The following is a 17,972-nucleotide window of genomic DNA, read 5'->3' as shown; positions in this document are numbered from 1 at the left end:
GGTGTCCCCTTGACTTTGCCCTAGAGGTTTTTGGCTAGGCCAGGACTGAAATGTCTGGAGGTAATCAGAAATTATTTCCTGACAACACCTCTGGGGTGTACTCCAACTGTTGAGTCCATCAGCTGAATTTCCTTTATGGGCCAAAACCTTCGATCAGCTGATGTCTGCGTGAAATCTGTCCCAGCTTTTGGCTCCTTCACTTCTCACCAAGTACCTCTGCTGCAGCAGACTCGTGTCCTGGGCCAATTTTACCAGGCTCTGACCTCTCCTGGAGGTGTCTGGGCTGCGTTATGAGACAGCAGGTGTACCCTCCCTCTCCCCTCAGAGCACCGTGGGTGTCTGCAGACAGATCAGGGCAGGGCAGGGCTGCTTCCCCCTCGCATTGCTCTTGTGTTTTATTTTTTTGCACAGAGCATCCCAGCGCAGGCAGAGGAAACCGTGCAGGACAGGGAAAAGCGAGAACCCGTCCACATCGCCTCACGGGCTCGCCTCACGGGCTCGCCTCACGGGCTCGCCTCACGGGCTCGCCTCACGGGCTCGCCTCACGGGCTCGCCTCACGGGCTCGCCTCACGGGCTCGCCTCACGGGCTCGCCTCACGGGCTCGCCTCACGGGCTCGCCTCACGGGCTCGCCTCACGGGCTCGCCTCACGGGCTCGCCTCACGGGCTCGCCTCACGGGCTCGCCTCACGGGCTCGCCTCACGGGCTCGCCTCACGGGCTCGCCTCACGGGCTCGCCTCACGGGCTCGCCTCACGGGCTCGCCTCACGGGCTCGCCTCACGGGCTCGCCTCACGGGCTCGCCTCACGGGCTCGCCTCACGGGCTCGCCTCACGGGCTCCGCTCGGCGTCCGTGACGCGGGGCGGAGCCACCTCAGCGCTGGTGCTCGGTGCCGCCGCTCGGTGCCGCCGCCCCCCGGCCGCACCGACCACCTGATCCCGCTCCGCCCGCCGCAGCCGCAGCCTTTGTGTGAGGAGCGGGGCTGCGCGGGGCGGCCCCATGAGGCGGTGAGGGATGGCGGCGGCGGCGGGCGGCGGCGGCGGGCGGCCGCCGGGCCCCGACTCGTCGCTGGAGCCCTACGTGCAGACCCGCATCTTCAAGATCATCGTGATCGGCGACTCCAACGTGGGCAAGACGTGCCTGACCTTCCGCTTCTGCGGGGGCACCTTCCCCGACAAGACCGAGGCCACCATCGGCGTGGACTTCCGCGAGAAGACGGTGGAGATCGAGGGCGAGCGCATCAAGGTGGGCCGCGGCGGCACCCGCACCCGCACCGCACCCGCAGCGCACCCGCAGCCGGGGCTGGCGGCGGCCCCGCTCCCTGTCACGGGGCCGAATCTGTGCCTGCCGGACACCCCTCGGGGCTCTCCCGTTCCCATTCCGTCCTGAGGGAGGGCCACGGGAAGGTTTTCCCTCCCCGCGCTGTGGAGACGTCCTCCCAACACGCCGCTGCTGTTAATAAATAGCCACGTTGCTTTTTTTTTTTGCTATTTATATGCTGTTTGCTTGAGTCTGCAGGGGGGCTGAAACAATAGCTCGGAGCGAGACGCTGCAAGCATCTGGCGTAACGGGGTCCTCACAGCGCCAGGCCGGCCCCGGCTTCAGAGGCTCGACCACAGCAGCAAAGGGGTGAAGCTGTAGGGAGCTGGAGGAAGGAACTGTGTGCAGAAACCAGAGCACAGCTCACACAGAAACCACGAGAGCATATGGCTGTAGGCTGGCTAGAGGCTTGCTGGAAAGCCAGGAGCTTGCACTAGCTGGTTGCAGCGGGCCTGACAGCTCTGATGTTAATGCACAGGAATGTTAGCAGGCAATCGGAGGATGCAGTTTCAAGGGAACTAAAATAGAACTAATTTGCTGTATGTACACCAGCAACAGTAAAGAAATGCATTAGCTCAGAGCTGAGGAGATCCGCAGATCAACGAGCAGTGGGTAGAAAACAGCTTGGGAAGCGCAGTTTGCAGCAGATCTTGGCTTACCTGGTTAGGTAGATCAGCACAAGCAGCAGTCTATGTGAAAGACTGACTTCTGGAAGAAGCCCATACTGCTATATTTTGCAGACAGATGGAGAATCAAAAGTTGAGGGGCCAATCACAGTGAATGTAGAGCTAATGTTGGATGATAAGAACTTTAATTGTGCTTTTAAACTGACCACGATTTTTTTCCTCTCTTTAAGACGAAAGGTGTTCATTTCCCCCCTGTGCCTTGCCCAGCTCCATCCAGTGCCCCCTGTCTGTGTTACAAGCTATAGTGCAGGCTGGCATGAAGCTGTCCTATGGCCACTAGCTTGGAAATATTGCCATGCTTTCTACCTTTGGATATTACTTCTGCTCCAGCAAACAGGACTGGGAGGCAGGGCAGCAAATTGCCCTTCTCCTAGGACCGTGCATCCAAATGGGGAGGTGGGATCAGTTCCTTTAAGTTGCACTTGTTCCCAGCAAGCACCTTGGGGACAAGAGGCCTGGGGCTCCTGCTGCTGCTCTGCCCAGAACTAAACAGCCTGGGATAAAGTGGCATGGAGATGAATGAGAGGTATCTCTGTTGCCAACATTTTTTCTCTCTGAAAGATTGTGGGGCAGGCACTGTCACAATTCAGGGTGGTTCAGGTAAATCACAGTAATTTAGAAATTGCCAGCTTGCAGCTTACAGAAGTTCTTACAGAAGAGCAAGGTGCAGGTTGGAAGGGACCTCTGGAAGCCATCTGGTCCAATCCCCCTGCTGAAGGAAGACCACCCAGAGCAGGCTGCCCAGCACCATGTCCAGGTGGCTGTTTAAGATCTCTAAGGAGGGAGACTCTGTAACCTCTCTGGGCAACCTGCTCCAGTGCTCTGTCACCCACACAGTAAAGAAGTGCTTCCTGAGGTTTAGAAGGAACTTCTGCTGTTGCTGGGCAATGCTGAAAGAGCCAGGCTGCTTCTTTGCACCCTCTGTCCAGGTATTTATACATATTGATAAGATTGATTTATCACATTTATATATATACATATTTATAACACTGGTGAGATGTGCCCTGGGCCTTCTCTTCTCCATGCTGAACAGCCCCAGCTCTCTTAGTTTCTGATACAAGAGCTGTTCCAACCTCTTTATCATTTTGAAGGCCCTTTTCATTTCCATGTCTCTCTTGCACTGGGGAACTCAGAACTGGACATGGTACTCCAGATGCCACCCCAACAGTGCTGAACAGAGGGGAAGGATCACTTTCCTCAACCTGCTGGTGATACTTTGCCTGGCACACCGTTATCCTTCTTTGTGGCAAGGGCACGCTGTTGGCTCATGTTCAAGCTGGTGTCCACCTGTACACCCAGGTCCTTTTCTTCAAGGCTGCTTCCCAGCTGGGCAGCCCCCAGCATGTCCTGGGGTTGTTCCTCCCCATGAACAGGACTCTGCACCTCTCCTTGCTGAACTTCAGAGGGTTCCTGTCAGCCCGTTTCTCCAGCCTGTCCAGATCCCTCTGGAGGGCAGCACAGCCCTCTGGTGAATCAGCCCCACGCCCCACTTTCGTGTTGTTTGCAAATTTACTGAGGGTGCAGTCTGCCTCCTCACCCAGACCGTTAACAGAAATGTTGAGCGGGAATGGACACGGTTTTGACTGCTGGGGTACTACGTTCATTACTGGCCTCCACCTACACTTTGTACCACCGACTGCTACCCTCCAGGCCTGGATGATCAGCCAGTGTTTGATCCACCCCACTGCTCATCCAGACAGACTTCATCAGCTTCTCTGTGAGTATCTTATGGCAGACAAGTGTTGAAAGCTTTTGTTGAAAGCGCACGTAGGCAATATCCACTGCTCTTACCTTGTCTAGCAATGCCTCTAGGCCTGTTTGCCTGACTACCTGTTCACTGGGATGCTTTTTTTTGAATATTAGCCAGCTTTCTTGGGCCCATCTTCTGTCTTTCCTTTTCAAAATTCATCATTGTGGTCTGAAATTTTGCCCTACTCCTTCCTCTTGGGATCCTGAGTTCCACCATCTCATGGTCAATGAGATGGCTTCGACCATGACAGCCCTTCCTTGTTGGTATGACGCCCAGCAGAGCACCTCCTCGTCTCCTCTGCCACTTGGGTCAGGAATTTGCCACCAACGCTCTCCAGGAACCTCAACAGCTCTTTAATCCTAACCCTTAAGTTCTCATTTGGCTCTTTATCCATCCCCAGGCAGAGCACCACGTGGGAACATTGCTCTTTTCTTTGCCCTGCCTCTTCTGTACTGTTGCAATTCTGTCGGGTTCTTTTTTATGGCATAGGGTTAGGTGGGCCAATGTCCTGATCTGGTGCAAAAATGTTTCTGAAAAGGGAAGCATTTTGTGGCATTTGTTTTGGTGGTGGGGATGATGGTGAAGTGCATTAGGAAGAGGAGGGCTGTCTGGCAAGGCGTTTCAGTCAGGTAAGTCATCACGCAGGGATTTTTCTCACTTAGAGCACACACAATTAAAGGGCACTGTCAATTCTTTTGAATATAATGGACCATTTGCAATGACTGAGAAATGGGATATGCCATGTAGAGCCTAGCCCTTGTCTGAGAGTATTGAAAATGAAGGAAAGTGCTGATGTGATCGCTCTTACTAGATGAGCTAGGCTTACTGTTTGAATTACACAAGCATACACACTGTCATACACAGCCTTGGACACTGCCAGCATATGCCCCCAAACCTGTAACTCATCCAACAACCCTGCTTCATTTAGATAAGAACTTGCCCCTCTCAGTGTGCTGGCCTTGCCCGTGTCCTGGAGATGGCTCAGTGCTGTTGCTCCATGATGCACTGTCAAAGGTGGAACAGCAGGAAGCCCTCCTGCTTTCCGCAGCAAGTTAAACACACCGACGTACTCGTGAAGCAGCAAGCCCTGCCTCAGGGTGGGCACTCGGTGCTCTGTGAGCCTCCTTTCCGTGCGTGCCTCAAGAACACTGTGCTTTGCTTCCTAGGTGCAAGTGTGGGACACGGCTGGCCAGGAGAGGTTTCGGAAGAGCATGGTAGAGCACTACTATCGCAACGTGCATGCCGTCGTCTTCGTTTACGACGTCACGAAGATGACTTCCTTCACCAACCTCAAGATGTGGATCGAGGAGTGCAACGGGCACGCGGTGCCCCCCCTCGTCCCCAAGGTGCTGGTGGGGAACAAGTGTGACTTGAAGGACCTGATCCAGGTGCCGTCCAGCATGGCCCTGAAGTTCGCTGACGCTCACAACATGCTGTTGTTCGAGACCTCAGCCAAGGACCCTAAGGAGAGCCAGAACGTGGAGTCCATCTTCATGTGCCTGGCCTGCCGGCTCAAGGCGCAGAAATCGCTGCTCTACCGCGATGTGGAGAGGCGGCCGGGCCGGGGGCACCGCCTGGAGCTGACGCGCGACGCCAACGGTAAAAACGCCTGCCCGTGCTGAGCCGGGCGGCCCCGCCGCTGCTACCAATAAAGTCTGTGAGGCTGCACTGCGCCCCGCCTCTTGCTTTGCGCGGCCCGGTACGGCCCGGTGCGGCCCGGCCCGGCCCGGCCCGGTGCGGCCCGGCCCGGTACGGCCCGGCCCGGCCCGCGGGAGCGCGCATGCGCGGGGGTGGGCGGGCTCCCGCGCCCCGCCGCCGCCATGAAGTAGGTTGTGGGGATGATGGCGGGGGGAGGGAGGGAGGAAAGGGGACACGGGGGTAAGGCCGGGTGCTCCCGGTGTTCCCCCGTGCTCACCGTGCCCTCGCCCCCAGCCCGCTGACGAAGGTGAAGCTGATCAACGAGCTGAACGCGCGGGAGGCGGAGCTGGGCGTGCAGGAGGCGGTGTCGTGGCACGCCGAGTACAAGGACAGCGCCTGGGTCTTCGTCGGTACGGGCGGCGGAGGGGGGAAAGAGGGGGGGGGGGGCGGCTGTGGCCGCTCTCAGATCCCGGTCCCGGTCCCCATCCCGGTCCCTGATCCTGATCCCGGTCCCGGTGCCCGTCCCGGTGCCGCAGCGCCGCTGCTCTCCCCGCAGGTGGGCTGCCCTACGAGCTGACGGAGGGGGATGTGATCTGCGTGTTCTCACAGTAAGTGCCTCGGCCCCGGCCCCACAGCGATGGGGCCGTGCCCGTGCGGCTGCTCGGGGTGCTCACGGTGTGTTTCAGGTACGGGGAGGTGGTGAACATCAATCTGGTGCGGGACAAGAAGACCGGGAAGTCCAAAGGCTTCTGCTTCCTGTGCTATGAAGACCAGAGGAGCACCATTCTCGCTGTCGACAACTTCAATGGAATCAAGGTGAGTGAAGCTGCCTGCGATGCGGCTGCTTTTACTCCTGACGAGTGGTTTGAGCTGGCCCTGCGGTTCTCTGGTGTCCCACAGGGCGCAGGGAGTGGGTCCATAGCTTTGCTAACTACGTGACTCCTGTTGCAGATCAAAGGAAGGACAATCCGAGTGGACCACGTGGCCAACTATCGGCCTCCCAAGGACTCCGATGATTTAGATGAGGTCACAAAAACTCTCCACGCAAAAGGCTGTGGAGTTAAAACACCGCCTCATTCGTCGTCTGATTCTTTGTCAGAAGATGATGATGTGCCAGCAAAAAAGCAAAAAGGTGAAACATGTTCCTGCCAGTCTTTACTGTGGATGGGTGGGACTGCATGGGTCTCCAGGGCCCTTAGCTCATGGAAGCAGCATTAGTGGGAACAGCAGGAATAGGTGTCTGAAATGGCTTCTGGCCTGAAGTGGCTTCTGGCTTCCAGGTTGAGCTGATTTGGCGTGGTGATGTTGGCGTGGGGTGGGGGTGTTGGTTATTCTGAAATCAGCCTGGTGCTTGCAGCGTGCAGAGGAAGCTTCTGTCACTCACCTGGACTGTCTCTGTGACAGGCAGTTATGTTATCTGGGTTTGAGACCTGTCTTTACTGCATCCTATTCCCCTATCAATACAGTAGTTCAGTACTGTGCTGCACAGATTGAGGACACGGGATGGGGCCTTAGCATGGGGGAGAGGGTGGTATAAGTCAGGTAGAGTCCTAGTTTGAGAAAAGTGGGTTGGAGGAAAGAAAATAAGCACGAAACCAAGGCTGGAGACAAGATGTTGCGCAGAGCTGAAGAGATGTGCAAAAATGAGAGAGGCAAAGGGGAGTGAAGAGGGAAGAGAATCATTGTCAACTATGGAAATTCTCCAGATCCAGTGACATTCTTGTTGTGTGTACATTGCTTAGAAAACAGAATTTACAGTAGATGCTAAGCGTTGCAAAAATTGCTCAAAATCATGAGAGCAACCTAGCTGGAGATAACACAAGGTGACAAATGTTAAAGAAGGACTTAGGGTGACTCACATTGGAGAAGAAAAGTGTCAGGTTTGGCAGTAGAATAGGATATCTGGGGGGGTAAAGAGACTGTGAAGTATGAAGCTTGGGCCAAGGGTGGGAGGAACTCAAAATGGGAGTGGAGTTGGAAAGATGCTGTGGTGCTAGGTAGCAGAGCTTGAGGAGCTGAGCTAATGCTTGCAAGACTGTCTACCCCTAAAGATGAATCTTTTGTTTCAGATAAAGAGAAGAGTAGACAAGAAAGGCAAAAGCAGAGCTCACAGTCTGTGAAGAGGGCAGCATCTGCTGAGGAGGCACATCCTAAAATCAAGATTAAAAAGGAGAAGGAGGATCCTGCTTATGACCGATATGCCAGTGGGAGTCATCAGTCCTGGAATGGGTCTGAGAGGAAACATGCGAGCAGGATGCAACGAGAAGAGGAAGAGCAGAGGCATCAGAGGCAGTCGGAGAGAAGAGGAGAAAAGAGCTCCCAGGAACACAGGGGACAAAACAGTTTGCGGGAAGAGAGAGAAGAGACTGGCAGGAAGAGTGAAAGGCACAGCAGCAGGCGAGAAGAGTCCGAGGGGACCAGATCCAGGGACCAGCGGGAGAGTAGCACCAGAGAGCCCCATTCCAGGCACAGGGAGCGGGGTTCCACTAGAGATTCCAGCCACTACTGAGCTCTCATGTGAGCACCCCTTAGGGCTATGGCTGCTCCCCCTGAGACAGCTGTGCTCCTTGAGCCTGGACAAAAACCTGTGCAGGGCTTCCTGACACCTCTGTGTGGATACCCCAGCTGGTGCTTTCGCCTCCCACAGCTTCGACTTTGTTTCTCATTTCACTTCTCGGACAGGGGTCTCCTTGCTGTCTGTGCTGGCAGGCACCCTGCAGAGCAAAGGTGGTTGCTGAGGGTGGCAGGGTGCTGCTCTCCAAACTGCCCGGCACCATCCTGGTGGGAGCATCCCCTGTGTCTGCAGTGAGAGGCTGCTGGGTGCCTGCAAGCCTGACACGCTGCCTGTGTGTCCTGGGTGCACCCAGCGCATCTTCCTCGTGTGATGAACCCCAAGAGACGTGCTGTTGAGTTAGGGTGCTTTATTTTTGTGTTTATTTTTTTAAACTCTTCTTAATAAAACTGATCGTTAACCAGAAGAGAGAACTGAAGCAGCACTCTCATTTCCCGGTGTGCTTTGTTTTTTTTGTCGTACTGTGTTCAGGATGGGGGAAGGGGGGGGGTGCACGGCGGGGCCGCGGCCTCAGCCCGGTGCCGCCAGGGGGCGCCGGCCGCCGGCTGCGCGCGCCGCCCGTGCCGGGGCGGTTCCCGGTTCCCGTTCCGTGCCCGTTCCCGTTCCCGTTCCCGTCGCTGCTCCCGTTCCCGTTCCGCTCTCGGCTCCGGTTCCGGCGGCGGGGCGGCCCGCGGCCATGCCATGTCCGCGCTGAGCTGGAAACCCTTCGTGTACGGCGGGCTCGCCTCCATCGTGGCCGAGTTCGGTGAGGAGGGGTTCGGTGGCGGGTACCGGTACCGATCCCGCTCCCGGTTCGCTGACGGGCGCTCTCCCCGCAGGCACCTTCCCCGTGGACCTGACCAAGACGCGGCTGCAGGTGCAGGGGCAGAGCGCCGACGCCCGGTTCCGCGAGGTGCGCTACCGGGGCATGTTCCATGCCCTGTTCCGCATCTGCCGCGAGGAGGGCGGCCGCGCCCTCTACTCGGGGTAAGCGGCGGGGCCCGGGGCCGGGGGACACCGGGAAGGGGGCGTGGGGGCGAGCATCGGGGTACCGGGGCCTCTGGCGGGTTGGGGCCGCGGGGGGGTCACCGGCGTGTGGGGCCTGCGAGGGCAGCGTGCACGGCCCAGAGTCGTCTGGGTGGGAAGGGACCTCCAAGATCACCCCGTGCAGCCTGACCTAGCGCTAACCAGGCCTCTGCTAAACCACATCACGCAGTTCTACATCTACACGGCTTTTAAAGACCTCCAGGGATGGGGACTCCACCACTTCCCTGGGCAGCCCATCCCAATGCCTCACAACCCTCTCAGTAAAGAATTTCTTCCTAATATCCAACCTAAACCTCCCCTGGCTCAACTTTAGCCCATTCCCCCTCGTCCTGTCACCAGGCACATGGGAGAACAGACCAACCCCCACCTCGCTACAGCCTGCTTTGAGGTACCTGTAGAGAGCGATAAGGTCGCCCCTGAGCCTCCTCTTCTCCAGGCTGAACAAGCCCAGCTCTCTCAGCCGCTCCTCGTAGGACTTGTTCTCCAGGCCCCTCACCAGCTTTGTCGCCCTTCTCTGGACTCTTTCAAGCACCTCGATGTCCTTCTTGTAGCGAGGGGCCCAAAACTGAACACAGTACTCAAGGTGCAGCCTCACCAGAGGGGACAATCACTTCCCTAGCCCTGCTGGCCACACTGCTTCTTGTACAAGCCAGGATGCTGTTGGCCTTCGTGGCCACCTGAGCACACTGCTGAATTCGGTTCAGCCGGGTCTCGTTTGTTCCCCTGCTCAGGATCGCCCCGGCGCTGCTGAGACAGGCGTCCTACGGCACCATCAAGATCGGCATTTACCAGAGCCTGAAGCGGCTGTTCGTGGATCGCCTGGAAGGTCGGTGTCGGTGCAGGCAGGTCTCTTCCCGCAGGAGGTGCAGCACAGAGCTGTGCGCTTTCTGCTCTGTGTGGTCTGGCTCCTTCCTTCCTCTGCCACCTTTCCCAGCTACAAATTGTCAAAGAAATTGAGTTGTTTTCATCTTCTGCTGCGCCTTTTATTTGTATAATAACAGCAAGGACAGCTTTCAACATAGATTTGAGCCTCACTGTGCTTGGCACTGCCCACAGTCGCAGAAATGACCCTTAAGCCAAACACCTGCCCCTCCAGACAGACCTTTACTTTCCCCAGCGTTTATCTCTGTTTTGTGGTTTCAGAGCCCCCCACCCCAAAACAAAAACAAAAACAAAACAAACAAACAAACAACAAAAAACAACAACAACAACCCACCCTCTTCCTGTGTATGGCTCTACACCCATACACAAGGCTGCACACCCCTCCTCACTCGCTGTTGCAGCGTTTCCAGTTGTGAGTACTGTTGTTTGAATATTTGTCTTCCTACAGGCCTGGGGCAGCCAGTGGCCTGGTCTCCGCTGGAAAGTGCGGTGGTCAGTACCAGCAAAGGGCCATACCTTCTTCCAACATAACTATCACTCTAATACTGGGCCTGGAAGTCTGAGATTATTTTTTTCCTTTTCTGGGACTAATTGCATCTAACTTTCTCTGCCTGGGTCACCTATTCTCTGTTTTCTCAAGGCAGCCACATATTCAGAGTGTGGCCAGCTGGTGCTCCAGGTTAAAAGTAATTTGTATCAGGTTGCCTTCAGAAATGTTTAGCTGCCCCACTTTGTCTACCTCTGTCTTGCCGTTCTCTACTGTGAGAAATGTGTCACTGGGCACTGAAATCAGATAATTGTTTAGAATTTTCATGTGTAGAGGCATTTTCCTTTTCTGCTCAGCTAGAATCATCAGTCAGACCTGCTTCTCTCTGACAGCGTGTTGCTGTTTCAGCTTCTACTTTTTACCTCTGGCAGCTGAGGCAGTTGTGGGGACAGCTCTGCCTTGATCTGATTACAAGTTGCCAGTTTCTGCTTGTGCAGCTTCACCATGTGATTTGAGAGCTTACCTTTTCTGTTCTTTCCAGAGCTTCTTGCTTGTTCAGTACAATCTATACACCTTCCCTTTAGACCTTCAGAATCTGACATTCTTTTCTTGGTTGCAGATGAAACGTTGTTAATCAATGTAATCTGTGGAGTGGTTTCAGGGGTGATCTCCTCTGCGCTTGCCAATCCAACAGATGTGCTGAAGGTAAGAAGTATATGTGGCCAGAGACAGCTTCCTTGTTTTGCTGTGTGCTCCTGCCTTCCAGTGAAGATGCATCTTTCCCAGCTGCGGTGACATGTTCTCTAAGCCACTACTGGCATTATTTTTGCTAATTTGGGCTTGTTGAGAATGGGAGTAGAAGCCCAGAGCCGATAAAAAAGAGTAAAAAAAAAAAAAAAAAAAAAAAAAGGCAGCTCCTAAAAATCAAGAAATCTGTAAATCTTTAAGGGGTCCAGGCTGTGTTACCTTAACTGGGAAAGGTGAGTGGGGTGGCAGCCAGCCATCAGAACTTCTCAGCTCCATTCCCTTTGATGACTGTGCTTAGCTTTGCTGATACAGTTCAGCCCTACCTGTTGTGTAGAGAGTCTGGAGAACTTTCCCATACTTCCCCCTTGTGTGGTTCAACCTTCTCGGGCTGCCTTCAGAAGGGAAAGACCATGCCTGTCACTCTGTGTTGCTTGAATTTTTCACTGCCCTTCCACCCTGTTGCTGTCCCTCTGCTTGCCTGCCCTCATCTGCTGCATGGTTTGCAGGGAGAGATTGTGTGGGTAGTGGGAGAGCAGTGTCTGCTGTAAGTTTCCCCATTATTCCTTACCACCAGGAAGTCGTTGAGCTGCTGTCCTTGTCCCCCTTGTAGCAGACACTGATGCTATCCCACTGACTTGTGCATTTCTTTCAGATTCGAATGCAGGCTCAAGGCAGTTTATTCCAGGGTGGCATGATTGGCAGCTTCATCGATATCTACCAGCAGGAGGGTACCCGAGGCCTCTGGAGGGTGAGCACCACCTGATGGATAGTTGTGTTGAGGTTATTCTGCTCTTTAGACAAACACGCAAGAGGGGAAAATAGAATAGAGAAGAAATGGAGCCCTCTTTGTTGCTGGTGTGTGCTGCAGACAGGTTGCAGTGCAGAGACAGGTCCAGTTCAAATTGGATTCCACTGATCAAGCTAGTCTTGTTTCTCTCTGGTTTGGGACAACCACTAGGTAGATCATGGCTCATAATTTGGCACACTGAAGAGTTGTTCCTGGTTCCAGTGTCTGGGAAGCTTTGTCATGATAACATGGGTTTCCCTGAATTACTTGGGTGATGTTAGAGTTCCTGTGAAATGGCCAAGCTCTGCATTGCTGCTGTGTTCTCTGTGACCTGGTACTCAGTGGAATTGTAGGTGCTTTTACCTGTTTCCTGAGGGGGTGGTTGCTAGGTTATTTCCCAGATGGAACATAGCACTTACCTAAGCTCATGCTTTTTCTTTCCAGTAATTGTTTTGTCAGTTCCCAGATCAATGTCCTGCCACTGACAACCTTTGTAATACACGATCATCTCCTAAATCAACAGTGCTAGCAAAGCAAAATCTAGTTGCTGGCATGTAGCAAGGAGGACCTGGTCCTGGGAGGACTCCATCTGGTTTTCTAAACAGCTGCTGGTTTTGTGGTGCAGGATCTCTTTTGATGTTGAATCCCCTGGGTACTGTTGAGTGAGGGAAGATGAGTAAATTGTAGCCTAATTCCTGTGTGTTAGTGGCTGAGAGGAGAGAAGCAACATCTGGTTAATCTAGCTGGAGTAAAACTGTCACGGTGCAGGATGGAAGAATCCTTCTTAGCTTTGGAGTTAATGCTGGGAGACAGGGAGCTGGTCCACCTCAAAAGCTACAGCTGTGAGACAGGGTGAGGAGGATTCCGGGTAGATTTTCAGAGAAAGGCTCCTGACAGGGGAGTGGGAAGAGATATTACACTAGCTGCAGGCCTTCTGGCAGCAAACTGTGCTTGTGACTGATGTTTGTGCCCTGCAGGGTGTCGTCCCAACAGCCCAGAGAGCTGCCATCGTGGTTGGGGTGGAACTGCCAGTCTATGACATTACCAAGAAGCACTTAATTCTGTCAGGCCTGATGGGCGATACAATCTTTGCCCACTTCGTGTGAGTATTTGCTGCAGCTGCTGGACTCTCCAGGCTTGGCAGGGTGTGTGGAGCAGAGGAGCAAGCTGGGATTTGGAGTGAGATCTGTTTGTAGAGCCAAGTGCTCTGGAGCTGCCAAGAACAAGCTCAATACTTCTGAGAGATCTGGTGTGTTGATTGGAGCAGCTCAGGATGCCCAGCAAGTGTCCCTAGAGAGATCTCCCCAGAGAAAGGAACCTAATGAACCCTTTTGGTGAAGTTACAGCTTGAATTTAGCTCACTGAAGACCAGACATGCTGTTGCTCCATGTCTCTGCACTGGTACAAACCGGGCAGGAGTTTTGGTTGTGTAGCAATCAGTTAAAAGAGCTGCTCCAGTCCTAGGTGCTCATCTCGGCAGACAATGTCAGCTTGCAGCCATTGCTGCAAGAGTTTTGTGAAACAGAAGTTTGCAAAACTGACCAAGAGAACGCCCTGGGCAACCTGACCTAGTTTTAAAGTCAGCCCTGCTCTAAACAAGGGGTGGATTAGAGACCTCCCAAAATCTTTCTTCACCTACATTTTCCTATTATTCTTCTAGTGGACACTTTAGCTGGAGGTGCTGCAGTGCTTCTGTTGGGTTTGCCTGCTGTGGGCTGAAGGTGACAAGCACTAGACCATATGTGCAGGGAGGAGACTAGCAGCTGCATGCTCCCTCTTGCTGTCTTTGGTCTTCCTCCCTCCTTCCCTGCCATGAAGAAATGTTTGCTCTGGGGAGAAGGATGTGCACTTCCAAGAGGCTGCCTTCAGGTCTGTGTCACCTTGTCAGCACGAAGAAACCCTTGCTGGACTGCAGAATGCAGACCTGGCAATGGGCTCTGACAGGGACTTAATCAGACGAAACTGAGCTTTTACTTTCCTTAGCTCTCTGGGGTCTCAGAGTGGTGTGATTCCTTTTTCTGGGTGGGAACAGAGAGTACAGCTAATGTTTATTGCTAAATACCCATCATAACATTCAGTGAAAGATATTCTTGTGCTTCTGTCACGGCCTTTCTGAGCCAGATTGGCCATACTCAGCTACTCCTCTCTGATGTTTTGGTGTATGTATAGTTCCAGTTTTACGTGTGGGCTGGCTGGGGCCATTGCTTCCAACCCTGTGGACGTGGTGCGGACACGGATGATGAACCAGCGAGCAATTGTGGGCAGCGTGGAGCTCTATAAGGGCACTCTGGATGGTCTCGTGAAGGTAAGGAGGTAACAGGTGGGCAAATTCCTGTTTTTTAGAAGCTGGCCAAATTCAAGCTGTTGAAATATGGGCTGGATGAGCAGACAGTGAGGTGGATCAAACACTGGCTGATCATCCAGGCCTGGAGGGTAGCAGTCGGTGGTACAAAGTGTAGGTGGAGGCCAGTACTGAGCGTAGTACCCCAGCGGTCAAAACCGTGTCCATTCCCATTCAACATTTTTGTTAATGGTCTGGGTGAGGAGGCAGACTGCACCCTCAGTAAATTTGCAAACAACACGAAAGTGGGGCGTGGGGCTGATTCACCAGAGGGCTGTGCTGCCCTCCAGAGGGATCTGGACAGGCTGGAGAAATGGGCTGACAGGAACCCTCTGAAGGTCAGCAAGGAGAGGTGCAGAGTCCTGTTCATGGGGAGGAACAACCCCAGGACATGCTGGGGGCTGCCCAGCTGGGGAGCAGCCTTGAAGAAAAGGACCTGGGTGTACAGGTGGACACCAGCTTGAACGTGTGCTCAGTGACAGGATAAGAGGCAATGGGCACAAACTGGAACAAAAGAGGTTCCTTCTAAACATCAGGAAGGAATTCCATACTGTGTGGGTGATGAAGCACTGGCATATGTTTTTCAGAGGTTTTGGAGTCTCCTTCCTTGGAGGTCTTGAGCAGCCATCAACCTTCTCTGGGTGGTCTTGCTTGAGCAGGAGGATTGGACCAGATGGCCTCCAGACATCCCTATCAGACTCAGCTGTTCTATGATTTCCTACAAGATACACCACTGTTCTGAGCAGTTAGATTGCACTGTGAGAGAACAGACTTGTCAGTGTTCTAAACCAGAAAAGGGTCTAGAGTCACTTTCCTGGGATCTCCTTTGCCAGCTTGAGCATTCTTCCAGCCTTACGGGAGAAAGCTTTGTTAGTGAATGCTGTGGTTTAACCCGGCAGGCAGCTAAGCACCACACAACCATTTGCTCACACCCCTCCACCACAGTGGGATGGGGGAGAGAATAGAGAGGGGAGGGAAAAAAGTAAAAACTTGTGGGTTGAGTAGTGTCTCATAACTGATAACTCCTCTCTCTTCGCAGACATGGAAGAGCGAGGGATTCTTTGCACTCTATAAAGGCTTCTGGCCAAACTGGCTTCGGCTCGGTCCCTGGAACATCATTGTATCCTTCAGTGTGCTGCTGGGAGGCCATGAACATGGACAGGCAGGGGAGGACAAGCTGTAAGTAGAAGTTCAGAGCAGACACGCTGACGGTGTACCTCTTTGTCTTCCTCGCAGTAGCCCAAAGTGAACTCCCTGTTCTGCTTGGACAGATGTAAACCGATGTGGCTGCAGATGGTTCAAGTGCCAAAAAATGCCACTGTTGGCGACTGCTACTTCTAAAAACTCTGTAGGTGGTTAGTGCAGGGACTGCCAGTGCAGCAGCGTGGATACTTTCCTGTAAAGTAAGTGCTCTCAAGTGTTTGGCTTTAAACTTTCCATTTGGCTTGAGCTGCTAGAGGTGCAGCAGTTTCTGGATTGGCTCCCATTTTTTGGGGAAAGCCTGGTGAATTTCTGCCCTTAGGACAGGTGCTGATCTGCTCTGCAGAATCAGCACTTCCGGATTGCTGTAATGGTCCTTCTGGCCCTCTGAAATTGTGTATACAGCTTATTTTAAAGAATTCAAAATTTAGGAAGTCCCAGTCTGGGGTTAGAGTCGCCTCCCATTCTCAGTGGTTTTGGCAAGCCTGACCCAGCTTGCTTCTGGGTCAGTCTCTTCCCTCTTGGTAGCTCTCCTGCAGCTCTCTTCCACCTCTACAGATCACTTTATGCTGCCTGGAAGAGGGACTTTCCCACGGGCTTTCTGTGCTGATCTACCTGCCTTGCCTTGTCAGGTACGGCCTGGTTATGAGGGAGGTTCAGTGCAGCTGCTATATATATATTTGTCTGTCCCAATTCCTTAACTTTCTCTTCAGTTTTTTATCACATATGAGCAGTTGAAGCGACTTCCGTTCTGAGAGCTGGCTGCATTCCGTGGGTGTCATCTTCAAGACTTGCAGCAGTATTTTGCTGCAGCCTTCCTCTTCATTTCACCATCCCCGTCTTTTGATGTGTTGGTACATGTGGGTCTGGACTCTCCCCCTCCCCCAAATGCATGGTCCCTGGAGCATGTTCTGGCTGAAGTATAACTGAGAGGCTGATTGCAGGTACTGCATGTTGTTTTTTTTCACACAGAAGCAAGTATTAACTGTGTACAAGTGTCTGGGCCTGAAGCAATATCTTCTGTGAAGATCTGTGCATTCCAGTGGCCTTTTGATGCAGCTGTGGTTAGTTGTTTGGCTCATGTGCATTGTTCTGCCGTGCCTGTGGGGTGAGGCTGGAGGCTGGAAAAGGGGTGCTGTCATGTTTTCTTGCAGATCTGTAACCTCATTAAATTATTTATTGACTGGATGGTATGAGTTTGTGTTTGTGCAGACTTACAGTAGGTATATTTTCCAGAGCAGATGGTGTGTCTGCCTTTGGGGAGAACATGAAGTATTTTTTTCTGCACGATGTGTATCTTTTTTTTCCCCCAAATATATATTTTTTTCTTATCAATTTTTACGTTTTGTTGTAATATAAAAGTTTCTAAAACACAGTTTGTTACTGTCAGGAAATTGTTACCTTAGTTTTGCAAAACCTCAGTCTCTCATAACCTTATTGTTTATATTATTTTAAAGCAAAGTAAATTGATTTAAAACTGAACTCAGATGCCCCACTTTAAGATGATGGTCTAACATTTCCAGTGTGAAGCAGAACATCAGGTTATTTTCATCATTCTCTTCTGTGTTGTTTTGTTTTGTTTTGTTTTGTTTTAATGCATATGTCTGTGAAAGCAAACAGCTTAGGTTTTCCTATTTCCTTCCTTCTTTATGGGGAAGCTTTAGTTTGGATGAAGGTCTCTTGTGACATACAGCAATGCTTCCTGTTCACGAGCGCTGTAAACCGCGATTTTCTGTGCAAATTGCATAAGGGATGTTCAGCCGAACTGAGGGAATTGTTTGCTGTGGTTTTGCAAAGACCTAGGTGTACTGTACTAGCTGAATGCATAAGGAATTTGACTCCAGTAAACTCCTGAACTTAAATCATGCCATGAACAGAGTAGCAGCCTGTAGGTATTCCTACAGGGCCACAGCTCCTTCTCGTAGGGCTGGGAGGATTGTTTTCAGAGTTAAACCACAAGATACCAGAGACTGGGAACAGTGGATTGAAAGAAATGGACAACATGCATATGCTTCACCTTGCTTTACTCTTCAAGAGAATTTCTAAACATTACAAGTAAATAAATAGTTACGTGATGGATGAATATGAGTCCATTTGAGAGATGTAATTTAACTTCAGTTCCATATATTCTTTCGGTTTTCTTTGGTGTTCCTGTATCTTCAGTTCTGGAGCAGTTTCTTCTGTGCAACTCCATGCTATATTGCTGTTGTTAATTTTTGGACTGCTCATGTGACAGTTCTTTGCTATCGGCTGTTGCTAACCTGTTTTGTTCTTCAGGCTGCCACAAGGAGCTCCTCAGAAATGCATAAAGAATGTATCCATGGCCACTTTGTTGTTTGTATTTTTCAATGCGAGGTGCTGATGAGAGGCTCTTCTTTCCCCCATCTTTGGATCAGCTTCCCCACATGGCTTTGGAGATGCTCCTTCCACTTGCTTGAGTGGTCCTCAGCCCCTTGACCCCCTCAACCCCCAGTTAGTCAAACGTGTTGATACAGATCCTACAATTGCCTCAGGAAGCAGGGGTACCTGAGCTACCAG

At 52.5% G+C, this 17,972-nt stretch overlaps 3 protein-coding genes across 3 annotated transcripts; all 3 read left to right on the top strand.

Moving 5' to 3' along the window:
• Window positions 1-936: 936 nt before the first annotated feature.
• RAB33A (RAB33A, member RAS oncogene family) lies at window positions 937-5,422 on the top strand. Its single transcript, XM_032196491.1, has 2 exons — window positions 937-1,243; window positions 4,921-5,422. The coding sequence occupies exons 1-2, from the start codon at window positions 1,013-1,015 to the stop codon at window positions 5,374-5,376; spliced, it is 687 nt and encodes a 228-aa protein (XP_032052382.1). The 5' UTR covers window positions 937-1,012; the 3' UTR covers window positions 5,377-5,422.
• Window positions 5,423-5,567: 145 nt separating this feature from the next.
• On the top strand, window positions 5,568-8,394 carry RBMX2 (RNA binding motif protein X-linked 2). Its single transcript, XM_032196490.1, has 6 exons — window positions 5,568-5,579; window positions 5,687-5,802; window positions 5,949-6,000; window positions 6,079-6,208; window positions 6,344-6,524; window positions 7,462-8,394. The coding sequence occupies exons 1-6, from the start codon at window positions 5,575-5,577 to the stop codon at window positions 7,899-7,901; spliced, it is 924 nt and encodes a 307-aa protein (XP_032052381.1). The 5' UTR covers window positions 5,568-5,574; the 3' UTR covers window positions 7,902-8,394.
• A 177-nt stretch (window positions 8,395-8,571) lies between these two features.
• SLC25A14 (solute carrier family 25 member 14) lies at window positions 8,572-17,757 on the top strand. Its single transcript, XM_032196343.1, has 9 exons — window positions 8,572-8,709; window positions 8,783-8,930; window positions 9,722-9,816; window positions 10,979-11,064; window positions 11,759-11,854; window positions 12,871-12,995; window positions 14,063-14,198; window positions 15,274-15,354; window positions 16,148-17,757. The coding sequence occupies exons 1-9, from the start codon at window positions 8,646-8,648 to the stop codon at window positions 16,187-16,189; spliced, it is 873 nt and encodes a 290-aa protein (XP_032052234.1). The 5' UTR covers window positions 8,572-8,645; the 3' UTR covers window positions 16,190-17,757.
• The last annotated feature ends 215 nt before the right edge of the window (window positions 17,758-17,972 follow it).

The sequence above is a fragment of the Aythya fuligula genome, chromosome 13 (genome assembly GCF_009819795.1).
Source record: "Aythya fuligula isolate bAytFul2 chromosome 13, bAytFul2.pri, whole genome shotgun sequence".
NCBI lineage: Eukaryota > Metazoa > Chordata > Aves > Anseriformes > Anatidae > Aythya > Aythya fuligula.
The sequence above is the reverse complement of the archived record's forward strand: the minus strand, read 5'-3'. Positions and strand labels throughout refer to the sequence as shown.